The sequence below is a fragment of the Ranitomeya variabilis genome, chromosome 2 (genome assembly GCF_051348905.1).
Source record: "Ranitomeya variabilis isolate aRanVar5 chromosome 2, aRanVar5.hap1, whole genome shotgun sequence".
NCBI classification, from domain to species: Eukaryota; Metazoa; Chordata; class Amphibia; order Anura; family Dendrobatidae; genus Ranitomeya; species Ranitomeya variabilis.
In genome coordinates, this window is record NC_135233.1 from 162,176,900 (window position 1) to 162,189,843 (window position 12,944).

At 45.2% G+C, this 12,944-nt stretch overlaps 1 protein-coding gene across 2 annotated transcripts in view; it reads right to left on the reverse strand.

The window, feature by feature from the left end:
- Window positions 1-4,725: 4,725 nt before the first annotated feature.
- LOC143804733 (T-complex protein 1 subunit alpha) overlaps window positions 4,726-12,944 on the reverse strand; it is a 64,343-nt gene continuing 56,124 nt past the window's right edge. For both annotated transcript variants that reach the window (XM_077283123.1, XM_077283124.1), the window contains 4 exons: window positions 12,636-12,759; window positions 11,521-11,713; window positions 6,339-6,502; window positions 4,726-5,074 (listed from right to left, as the gene is read on the reverse strand). In XM_077283123.1, the coding sequence (XP_077139238.1) occupies window positions 4,861-5,074; window positions 6,339-6,502; window positions 11,521-11,713; window positions 12,636-12,759 (695 nt within the window). In that variant the 3' untranslated portion in view covers window positions 4,726-4,860. The remainder of the gene's footprint in view (window positions 5,075-6,338; window positions 6,503-11,520; window positions 11,714-12,635; window positions 12,760-12,944) is intronic.

Below are 12,944 nucleotides of genomic sequence, written 5' to 3' on the forward strand. Positions count from 1 at the left end.
TATAGGCTTTCTGCTTTTTAATAGGGTGGAGACTAACCCTGGTGAGAATCCTTGGCGGCTTAGTAGCGCCCTCTCAAAAGCCAGGATGCCAGATGGAAGCCCTTCACCTGAGAGTGGGTCACTGGTCCCTGAGTTAACAAGTCCGGCACATCTGGCAGAATCCATGGGTCTGTTAACGACATCTGCCTTAGAAGGGAGAACCATGGTCTTCTTGGCCAGAATGGAGCTATGAGTATTATTTTTGCTCGGTCTTCTCTGATTTTCCGGACTACTGTTGGAATCATCACTATTGGGGAAATGCGTAAGCCAGAGAGAATTTCCACGGTATTAGTAGGGCATCTACTGCGAAAGGATGTTCGTTTGGGTTCAGTGAGCAAAATTTTTTCACTTTTTTGTTGCGTGAGGTGGCAAACAAGTCTATCTCTGGTGTACCCTAGGCCTGTATTATTTGTTGGAATATCTCGGGATTCAGGGACCATTCCCCTTGTCTCAGAACTCTGCGACTCAGAAAGTCTGCCTGTAAGTTTTCTACCCCTCTTATGTGTAGAGCTGTTAGGGAAGATAGGTGTTGTTCTGCCCAATGAAATAGTGAGTTTGACACCTCCATGAGGTTCCAAGACCTCGTCCCCCCCTGGTGATTGATATAGGCCACTACTGCTCGATTGTCCGTCATGACTCGAGCATGGCGGCCCTGGAGCCGGGGAAGAAAATGTTTCAAGGACTTTACTACTGCCAATAGTTCTTTTACGTTTGAAGCATAGCTTTTTTCTTGGGGGGACCAAGTTCCTTGAATTGAATGGGATCTTAAGTGAGCTCCCCAACCTATGTTGCTTGCGTCGGTCGTGATTACGTCCTCGACCGGTTTCTGCCATTGGACTCCCATAGTGAGATGTTCCTCTATGGTCCACCATTTTAAGGAATTTCTTACATCCTGAGGAAGACAGACTTCCTTCCAAATGCCCTCTTAACAGTCTTTGGGCTGACAGAACCTCCCACTGCAGTTGTCTCAGGTGGAATTGTGCCCATCCTACCGCTGGAATGCAGGACGTTAACGAGCCTAGTAGGGACATCGCTTTCCTTAGAGTCATCGCTGGTTGATGTATCGCTGCAGTGGTCAAATTGATTATTTTGGTTACTTTGTTCTCCGGGAGGAGGCAGAGTTGACGTTCTGAATCTAGTATCAGGCCCAGGAAGGATTGTACCTTTACAGGAACTAACTTCGACTTGGGGACATTTATTAACCAACCGAGTTCTGTTAGAGTTGATATTACTGCCGTTATCTGATGGGAGCAATCGGCCTCTGTCTTCCCTATCACAAGAAAATCGTCCAAGTATGGGACAATTACAATATTCCGAGAATGGAGATATGACATTACCTCTGCCATCACCTTGGTGAAGACCCTGGGAGCAGTAGATAGGCCGAATGGAAGGGCTGTGTATTGGTAATGTTTCACTTGGTTCTGTATGTAGAGTGCCACTCAAGTATCTCCAGTATTTGTGATGTATTGGAATATGGTAATATGCGTCCTTTAAGTCTATTACTGCCATGAAGCAGTGAGGAAACAGAAGTTTTGTGGTTGTGTTGATGGACTCCATCTTGAAGGAGTGATTGTCTATTGAAAGGTTGAGTTTTCTTAGGTTGATTATGGTCCTCCAAGAGCCATCGGGTTTTTGTATTAGAAAGAGGGGGGAGTAAAACCCTCTTCCCAACTCCTGAACCGGGACTTCTTGCAAGACATTCTTTTGAATCAGTCCGAGGACTTCCGTTTCTAGAGCTAATTGTTCCTGCCAGGCTTTCCTCCGGGGAGTTATTACGAAATTGTGCCTGGGTGGACGGATAAATTTTATTTTTAGGCCTTCTTTTATGATATTTAAAACCCAGATGCTTGGGGAGATGTTTATCCAGGCTGGATAGAAGAGGGAGAGCCTTCCTCCAACCTCTGATGTAATGTCATTGGGGGGACTTTTTGGCAGATGTAGAGGGCCCTTTGAACATATAGCCTGATTTCCTTTTATCTTTGAAGTCCCAATTTCTCCTATCTCCTGGAGGTCGGCCTCTGTTAAATCTTCTCCGAAAAAAGGGCTTTTTCAGATCTTTCGGGAAAGTTGGAAAGGCTTTCTTTTTGTCTCCAGCCTGTTCCAAAATCTCCTCTAACTTTTTCCCAAAGAGGAGTTGACCGTCACATGGGATGGAACATAGCCTATGTTTGGATGGCAAATCTCCCGGACAACCCTTAAGCCATAGGGCTCTTCTGGCCGCATTGGACAGGCCCGCTGCTCTAGCTGTTAATCTCGCGGAGTCCACAGAGGAATCCGCCAGAAATGCTGCTGCGCCTTGAACTAGGGATATATTTGCAAGAATGTCATTCCTAGGGACTTTATCCCTTAGCTGGTCTTCTATCTGCTGTAACCAGACCATAAGAGCGCGAGCTGTACATGTTCCAGCTATAGCCGGTTTCAAGCCTCCTGCCGCTGCTTCCCAGATGTGCCTCAAAAACCCATCTGCTTTTTTGTCCAGTGGCTCTTTTAGGATCCCTGAATCTTCTAAAGGAAGGGATGATTTTTTCAGGGATTTGGCTACCGCACCATCAATCTTAGGGATTTTCTCCCAGGATTCGGAGTCTTTTTCTTCAAAAGGATATCTCCTTTTAGATGAAGAAGGTAAGGTACCGATTTTTTCAGGTTTTTTCCATTCTTTTTTGATCAATGCTTTAATTTTTGCATTGACCGGAAATGTCCGTTATCTTTTTTCCTCTAAACCGCCAAACATGACATCCTCAAGTGACCTAGGTGTCTTTTCCTCTTTAAGTCCCATTGCAGATCTGACTGCTTTGACTAATTTTTCTACATCCTCAGTTGGGAAACACGGGCGACCTCCTGTATCACTATCTGAGGAGGAATCTGAGGACTGGTTAGAGGCGGAGGAGGCAGAGGGAGATTTCTGACTCTCCTGTTTCTGAGAGGCTTCCGAATCCGTAGACACTTTACGGCTCTTCCTCCCTGATTTTTTAAGGGCCAGTTTTAGGGAGTTTTTAATTTCTGCCTGAATTATGGCCTTGAGGCTAGTGGCGAAATTAGGAGTCTCATCATGTATGGTTTTTTGAAAGCAGTCAGAGCAGAGGTCCTTCTGCCACTGAACTGCAAGAGGGGCTTTACAAAGGGCACATTCGCGGTTTTTTGTTTTGCCGCTAGATTTCCTCGGGCCCTAGTGATCAAACAGAAAAAATGGACCCTGTTACCATAAGGGTGACATTCACGAAGATCACTCACCACCGCTGTCAGTCAAGGGTACCGGTTTTGGAGGCTGGACAGATGCACGTGCAGTGTCCCTTCTGGACGCTGAAGAGTCTTGCCGGACAGGACGGCTGCTGCTCCTACCACTTGAGCGACTGTTCCTTTGCTGGTGGCTCGGCAAGGCATCTGGCGAGAGCTCCTGACGCTGCTGCTGTGATGGCGGCTGCTGCTGCTCTGGTTGTCCCACTTCCATGCTGAAGTTTTTGGACATGAGCGCGTCTTCTGTGGTCAGACACCCATTTATGGGGGACCACTGCACTCCCCGCCTCCTCCGGTGCCCAATGGTAGCCCCTCCCCTCCTCTGCCGCGCCGCCGGAGTCCTTTTTCCACCGGCCGGCGTTTCTTCATGGGCGCCGCCATCTTGGATCCGGCGCCCGCCCCCGACATCACGCGGGCACGCCCATTCCCAGCGTGCCTTGCGCGTGACGTCAGATGGGCGACCCGGAAGCGGCCTCCGCACCTGGATGCCGGCAGAGGGAGGAGGGCGGCGTGGCAGCCACGGAAGGAGCACCAACGCCCGCTCGGACGCAGAGACCCCGGGGGACCTGCGGACGGCGCTTCCAGGCTCCCGAACACCGACGCACAGGCGCTGCCTGCTCTTCCACGCCGGGACGGGACCTGGGTGAGTGGAATCACCGCCGTGTTCAGCACGAGGGTCCCTGTCAGGACAGGAAACCCAACTGAAGCGACAGAGAGGTACCACCCTTTTATTTTCAGTAGGGTTTCCTGTCCTGGCTGGGCAGATCCCCTCTCTCAGGTGTGCCGTCATGGGGGAAGGGAAAATCTGCTATTCTACTCTGTCTGTGAACTCTTGCTGCTAATAATTAATTTGCTTTATATGTAATTTTAAAAATAAATTATGATTCTGACATTATTTGGGACTTTGTGCTCATTTTCTCTTGTGTGGAATGGCTATGTGAGAGTGTCCTGTGCCACTGTAGCACCCCTACCACGTGGTTTAAGGGAGATATTGAATTAGGAAATGGTGTTTGTTGTGAAGTTTTTGTTAGGGATTAGGTTCCTGCTTGGCGATGGGTGCAGAACCTATATATGGATGTTTAGGGTAGACAGGGTGACTTCAGATCTGCCTAAGGGTCTCCATTCCTCCCTTCCCCTGGGGTTGCACTTAGTCTTCCCACACTGTGCGTGACAGGGGCTTGGGCCATATGCATCCCACGGGAGGGGGCATGGGCTGCTGTCTGTCCCTGGGAGTGGAGAGCAGAGCAAGCTGACTGCCAACAAAGTACAACCTGATGTTGGTACTGGCCAGATTCAGGATGTACTCATTGCATGCACCCCAGGATACAATAGTGAACACTGTATGAGGTGCTCTTTAATGCTAGAAGCAATTAAAGGGGCTTCAGCTGGCAAAACAAACGTGACCACCGGAGAAAATGACAATGACGTTTCAACTGAATAATAAAAGAAAAATTAGCTCACACTTTATGTTTATTATTGTTTGGGTGATGTATTTTTGGTACAAAACCAAGAAGTGCAAGATAAACAAAGTTACTAGTTATAAATTACAGTAATACAAAAAGGAAAACTTCAGGTTTCTATGACACATTAGCCTTCAATTGATCCAGATTGCACTGCCTCATGATATTTGCCTTTATCCTCTCTACTTTCTGGATGCAATTTGATGAGATCATCAATTCGCAGGATTGTAATTGCAGCTTCTGTGGCAAACTTCAGGCTTTTTGTCTTGACAACAGTGGGTTCAAAGACCCCTGCCTGCTTGCTATCCCTCGGCTTTCCATTCAGCAAGTCAAGACCGATCCTGAAAAAAATACCAAATTGAATAAGTCAAAATCAATTTCAGACATTAAGAGATATAGGCTACATCTGTAGCTCCAGTAATGTGAATTTCCATTCAATGATTGCAAGCAGAAAACTTGAAAACCATGAGCAGTTGGTACACAAAGTACATCAGAAAATGGCATAACTTCTCATTTTATAATCAATGACTAGCTTTTGCAGATGCAGGGCGAAGACACTGCCCATAGAAGGAGCCTGGAAGAAATCATTACCATAAGATTAAGAGTGCATTTCTCAACATCTAGACCACAGCTATGAACCATACAAGACTAGTTTAACAATTTTATTACCTGTATGTCCATAGTAATAGCTTAGCAGATCAATGACAGCAGTTTGGTTGCAGGCACTTATGTTATGCCCATACTGGAAATTAATTCTACCGGCATAGGATGTATTAGTGCCAGTCTGGTGTGTGAGTTTAACCCCACCTTCTTAGGCTAAGTTCACATTAGCGTATCTGTGCAAACGCATGCCAAAACGCATTCAAACGCATGGTTATGCTGCAGTTTTTATCCGCATCAGTTTACGGAAAAAAAGCTGCGTTTGAATGCGGTTTTGCCTGCGTTTGCGTTGATTATGCGCATGCATTCAATATTTCCATGAGGGCGTGTCTCAATTGGCGTGTCCTTGACATGCTCAGTCCGGAAGACGCAAGCGCATTGAACGCGTTGTTTTGACGCACTCATCCGCATGCGTATGTCTGCGCTAAATTGACGCCTCAAAAAATGCAACATGTTGCGTTCGCAGCACACTGCAAAACGACGCATGCGTAAGTATCTGCATGCGAACACATGTCCCTGCGTATACAATGTTAAAAATATGTACGCAAGATGCATGCGGATCGGTACGCAGGTATACGCTGCGCACACATACGCAAATGTGAACCCGGCCCAAGACTTATTAAAAAGGGACCGTCCACTGCTAATATTTTACTACAGTAGTAACTTATGGGCCAAAGACCCTAAAATGTGAAGGGAAATCCTGTCCAAAACATGTTTTGCTGCTAAACGTTAATTCAGTTCACACCTAAAAGCCTATAAACTGAGGAATTATATATGAATACAAACATATGTAGAAATCCAAGTTAAAGTACATCAAACTTGGCATGTAATCATAAATAAATCACTCGCTTAGCTGGGGATAGGATAGGGCTAAGCTTTACTTACTAGCTGTACATTAAAAACCATAGATGCACACAAACTAAAGTAATGAGTTTAGATCCTTACCACTTCAGATTTTTACGCTCTGGGTTGACTTGGGCCTCATTATGGAAAGCTCGCAGCTTTGCAACCAGGTCAGTAGAGTCTTGTGCAGCATTCACAGCAAGGGTTTTTGGAATAACCAGAAGTGCTCTTGCAAACTCTGCAATTGCCAGTTGTTCCCTGGAGCCCTGAAAGCAGAATAAGTCAAATTTCATCAACAGTGTGGCAAAGGAGCAGGGAGTACTGATGAGCGAGTGTGCACGCCACTTCAGTGAGCATAGGGGTGCTCTGGTATGCATCGAGTATAGTGGGTGCTTGAGAGCCACGCTCGAGTCCGTCCTGCCATGTTTCACAGCTATTAAACATGCAGACATTGACTGTATGGCAGGCATTCCCTGCTTGCTTTTTGGCCAACAGCCACGTAACATGCGGGGCCTTGTGTGGCGCTCGAAAACCCATGATACATGATGCGTACCCACCCAAGAACCCCAATGCTCATTCAAGCTCACTCATCACTAGTAGGTGGTGGTGGGTTCTGGTGTATGATAGACATATTCCATGATAAATACTCTGCATGCTGGCACACCCCAACAGTATTTACAGTGCTCCATTGTCTCCCTATCACTGGTTTCACATGACAGTGGTGCGCCGCAGTGGTCAGGTAGATAATCAGGAATGTCAGTACAACAGGAAACAGACCGGCAGAAAGTGGCACCACTAGAAGGCATCTTACTTTATGACACCCATCCATGGCCCAATTTTGCACTTATGTCAATAGTGTAGTAGCTTGCTGCCTACCGTTTCACAGGTTTTTTGCTGTTGGAATTTCCATGGTTTTAGCTATACAAGTACCGTATATACTCGAGTATAAGCCGACCCGAGTATAAGCCGACCCCCCTAATTTTGCCACAAAAAAACTGGGAAAACTTATTGACTCGAGTATAAGCCTAGGGGGGAAACGCAGCAGCTACCGGTAAATGTCAAAAGTAATGATACCAATAAAAGTAAAATTAATTGAGACATCAGTAGGTTAAGTGTCTTTGAATATCCATATTGAATCAGGAGCCCCATATAATGCTCCATACTGTTCATTATGGCCCCATAAGATGTTCCATATTAAAATATGCCCCATATAATCCTGCATAAAGGTTAATAAAGGCCCCATAAGATGCTCCATAGACACATTTGCCCAATATAATGCTGCACAAATGCTGATTATGGCCCCATAAGATGCTCTATAAAGATATTTGCCCCATATAGTACTGCACAAACGTTATGGCCCTATAAGATGCTCCATACAGACACTTGCCCCATATGCCGTAGTGCCCTACAAACGTTATTTATGGCCCCATACAGACACTTGCCCCATATAGTGTTGCACAAACATTATGGCCCCATATAGTGCTGCAGAAACGTTATGGCCCCATATAGTGCTGCAGAAACGTTATGGCCCCATATAGTGCTGCAGAAACGTTATGGCCCCATATAGTGCTGCAGAAACGTTATGGCCCCATATAGTGCTGCAGAAACGTTATGGCCCCATATAGTGCTGCAGGAATGTTATGGCCCCATATAGTGCTGCAGAAACATTATGGCCCCATATAGTGCTGCAGAAACATTATGGCCCCATATAGTGCTGCAGGAATGTTATGGCCCCATATAGTGCCGCAGGAATGTTATGGCCCCCATATAGTGCTGCAGGAATGTTATGGCCCCATATAGTGCTGCAGGAATGTTATGGCCCCATGTAGTGCTGCAGGAATGTTATGGCCCCATATAGTGCTGCAGGAATGTTATGGCCCCATATAGCGCTGCAGGAACGTTATGGCCCCATAGATGCTCCATACAGACACTTGCCCCATTTGCTGCGATAAAAAAATAAATAAATCACATACTCACCTCTCCGTCGCTCAGGCCCCCGCACTTTCAATAGCCACCTGCTCCTCGTTCCGGGCGCCGATCTATCTCCAGCACTGACGTTCAGCAGAGGGCGCGCACTGACCACGTCACCGCGCCCTCTGACCTCAGCGTCAGTGCTGGAGACAGATCGGCGCCCGGAACGAGGAGCAGGTGACTATCGCGCAGCGCAGCGCTCCCCTCCCCGTATACTCACCTGGTCCTGCCGCTGTGTAGATCCTGCTTCCCCGACGCCGCAGCGCTTCATCCTGTACTCAGCGGTCCCTATGGGAGGTGGAGCCGCATATTCATTTACTGTAATCAGCGGGACCATGTGACCGCTGAGTACAGGAAGAAGCTGAAGCTGCTGCTGCCGGCCCCGGGGAAGACAGGCACCTGCAGGGACCGCGCCTGGACTAGGTGAGTATTTTTAGACAGTCCCCGCTCCCCCTCCCCTGCCGACCCCCGGGTATGACTCGAGTACAAGCCGAGAGGGGCAATTTCAGCCCAAAAAAGTGGGCTGAAAATCTCGGCTTATACTCGAGTATATACGGTATGTGGGTTTGTATTTAAAGCTTTATGAAGAAACAGGAAGTCTTGTCCCTGCCTTTATCATCCCCCTCTTCAACTCCTGACCCAACTGCTCCACTCCAAATTGCAGTCTGCGATATGGCCCGCAAAAAAAACGGTAAGTGTAAAAGCAGCCTTAGTGTCAGCCTGCACATTGGCAGCAGCATACACCCATGGTTTCCGTGTCCTCCCAATGAAGACTACGAGAAACTGATTTTACGTTACGTACCAAAAATACTCCTTTTTAAGGATAAGGAGACTTCTGAAAAGTCATCTGTACAAGAATTAGCATTATAAAAAAAAATGAAGAAAAAAAAACATTCAATGTAGAAAATTAAACTTTTGAAATTGGGTTTTTAACGAAACATTAACTTTAATGCCTTTACCACCTTGGGTTTTTCCGTTTTTGTATCTTGCTCTCCTTCCCAGAGCCATAATTTTTTTTACTTTTCCATTAATATGGCCATATGAGGGCTTGTTTTTTTGTGGGACGAGTGGTACTTTTGAACGACACCATGGAATTTACCATATACCATATCCCTCAATGTCTGTCCACTATTTCATCCTTCTTCTCCGCTAAATTTCTGAAACTTAACATGGACAAAACAGAATTCATCATCTTTCCCCCATCTCACGTGACCCCCCCAACGAACCTATCCATTACAGTAAATGGCTGCCCACTCTCCCCAGTCCCACAAGCTCGCTGCCTCGGAGTTATCCTTGACGCTGATCTCTCCTTCAAACCACACATCCGAGCCCTTTCCACTTCCTGCCGACTTCAACTCAAAAATATTGCACAAATCCGTTCATTCCTCAACCAAGAATCTGCAAAAACCCTAGTCCATGCCCTCATCATCTCTCGCCTTGACTACTGCAACCTCCTGCTCTGTGGCCTCCCCTCAAACACTCTTGCACCCCTCCAATCTATTCTAAACTCTGCTGCCCGACTAATCCACCTGTCCCCCCCGCTATTCTCCGGCCTCTCCCCTCTGTCAATCCCTTCACTGGCTCCCCATTACCCAGAGACTCCAGTACAAAACCCTAACCATGACGTACAAAGCCATCCACAACCTGTCTCCTCCTTACATCTGTGACCTCATCTCCCGGTACTTTCCTACACGCAACCTCCGATCCTCACAAGATCTCCTTCTCTACTCCCCTCTTATCTCCTCTTCCCACAATCGTATACAAGATTTCTCTCGTGTATCACCCCTACTCTGGAACCCTCTACCACATCACATCAGACTCTCGCCTACCATCGAAACCTTCAAAAAGAATCTGAAGACCCACCTCTTCCGACAAGCCTACAACCTGCAGTAACCACCGATCGACCAAACCGCTGCATGACCAGCTCACCTACTGTATTCTCACCCATCCCTTGTAGATTGTGAGCCTTCGCGGGCAGGGTCCTCTCTCCTACTGTACCTATTATGACTTGTATTGTTCAAGATTATTGTACTTGTTTTTATTATGTATACCCCTCCTCACTTGTAAAGCGCCATGGAATAAATGGCGCTATAACAATAAATAATAATAATAATAATAATAATATAGTGTATTGTGCCATGATTAAGAAGTTTGTCGAAACGTGTTTGTAAAATGCAGTATATGCACAATGCTGCGACTTATTCATATTTTCCATGTGGTTTACTGCAAGAATAAACCTGTTTATAATATAGATGAATAAAAATTGAAATTTTAGCTATTGTTCCTGCTGGATATATCTTTTTTCTATATAGTGTATTGTGGTGAAATTGCAAAAACAGTGCAATTCTATAATGGTTTTCTGTTTGTTTTTTACCATGTTCACTAAATGCTAAAACTGATCTGACATTATGATTCTCCAGGTCATTCCCATTTTTGGGGATCTGGGGCCGAGAAAGGGCTCATTTTTTAGCAAGTTGACCTGACATTTTTATGGATATCATTTTGAGATAGATATGACTGATAGCATGTTATTGTTTTTATTTCAATGTTGCAACAACCAAAAAAAAACAAACAAAAAAAACAACACAAAAACAGTGATTCTCGTGTTTTGATTTTTTTTCTCGTTACGCTGTTTACAGATAGGATTAATTACTTTTATACTTTGATAAATTGCCCGTTTCTGAACACGGCGATACTGAAAGTGTATTTATTTTTTTAATTTGAATAGGACAAAGGGGTGGGGGGAGAGGGAGATTTGAACTTTTATATTTTTTAAAAATTTCTTTTAATCCTTTTTACATTTTTTTTTTAAATCTCCTTAGAAGACTTGAAGCTAAAATTATCTGATCTCGTGCTACAGATAGCCCAGCTATGTGTATCAAAAATGCTCATCTGCTATGAGTACCAGCCACTGGGTGGCGCTGATAGTTCGGCAATGACAACCACAGGGGTCTCCAGCATGCCCTGGGTTGTCTTGACAACCCATCAGCGTCCCACGGTCATGTGACAGGGAACCCAGTGGGCGGAGCCAATAACATGCATCCAGTTTTGCTTAAGTAAAATTTCCCTGTCAGAGATTGACAACGGCATTTCACATGTTAACAGCCATGGGGGGATCGAGATTCCACCCATGACTGTTAAAGTCACATGACAGATGATCAGATCATCTGTCATGTGCCCGAAAAGGTGTGGGCACCAAAGAAGGGGGAGGCGATCCATGATATACCTATACGTCATGGGTCGAAAAGGAGTTCAAGACAAGCTAAAATAAAACAAATTAAAAATAAAAATTTCTATGAAGCTCCATCCTTACCATGCTAGTAGCATAGTTCTCAAGATAAATGGAAAGTGCAGCTTCCACAGCGCCTCCGCCTGGCACGACAGATTTTGATTCTAAAACTCTCTTCACTACACAAAGGGCATCATGGACAGATCGCTCCATCTCATCACACATGAAGTTGTTCGCACCGCGAAGAATGATGGATGCACATGTTCGGGCCTTTGTACTGTAAGAATTATGCAATTAATATACAATTTTATGAACAAATGAAAGGACTCTACTATACCTTAGTTATACCTTCACATTTCCCCAAAAGCTGATTGAGCCTTGATGCAGGTCTATATGAAATCCCTGTGGTTACTAGAGAATGTGACTCGTCTATAGAAAATATAACTAGTACACCAAGTTCTGCAACAATCTTAACATTATACAGTCTCCACATTATAAAGAGAATCTGTCACCACTTTCATGGCATAGCAGCTAAAAATATTGCCTTAAGATTCTGCTATGCATTCCCGCCATCATTATAGAACCCCGACTCCCCTTGTATACTCCCATAAACGTGTTTTAATGTATCCCGCGCTGTATGGTAATCTCTCTGTCCAGGCCGATAGGCGTGGTGTAGGGTCTCTACATCACGCCCATCGGCTGCTGGTCACCGTCCTACTTCATAAATAACGCCTCTTACCCCGTGCGACATCTCGCGCCTGCTGAGAAACATAGCCTTGTGCGCCTGCGCAATACGCTTTGCCCAACTGCGGGCAACGCCAAAAAACAGAAGTGCGTATGCACTGAAACGTAGTTCTGGTACATGAGCTCATAACGATTTTGCAAGTATACAAGGGGGAGTCAGGGGGTTCTATAATGATGTAAGGAATGCATAGCAGACGCTTAATAAGGCGATATTTTTTGCTGCCATGCCATAAAAGTGGTGACAGATTCCATTTAAGGAACCTGAACAAGCTCAGCCTTTTTCAGAGACTTATTTATCCCTGATAAAGAACCATGTTCAAATTCTCCTCTGCAATAATAATAAAAAAAAATTAAGAAACAAAAAAACGCACTAACACAAAAAAACCTTGTAAATACGTTAAGCATGGCAACGAAGAAATGGGAATGAATCTTACATAAATTTAAAGAACACTTACTTTTTAACAAGAATCAGCTCATCATCACATATTCTCTCTTGAACAACCTCTTCAGCTTGTCCCAACATGGATGCCTCAAAGCTTTCTTCGCCCTCCAGATTTGCAAGGGTTGAACAAACAATAGCTGTTGATTGGAAGTATTGAAGAGTCAGGAACAGGAAGCATGAAAAATACCAATTAAGGGTAAGTTCACAGTGGGCATTTTTTTTCTGCAGCAAAACCTGATTTCTTAATGATCTATATGAGTAGGGCGTTCTACTGTCTTTTGAACAACTGCAAATTAAGCATATCCCGAGGCCCCAGTTCTTT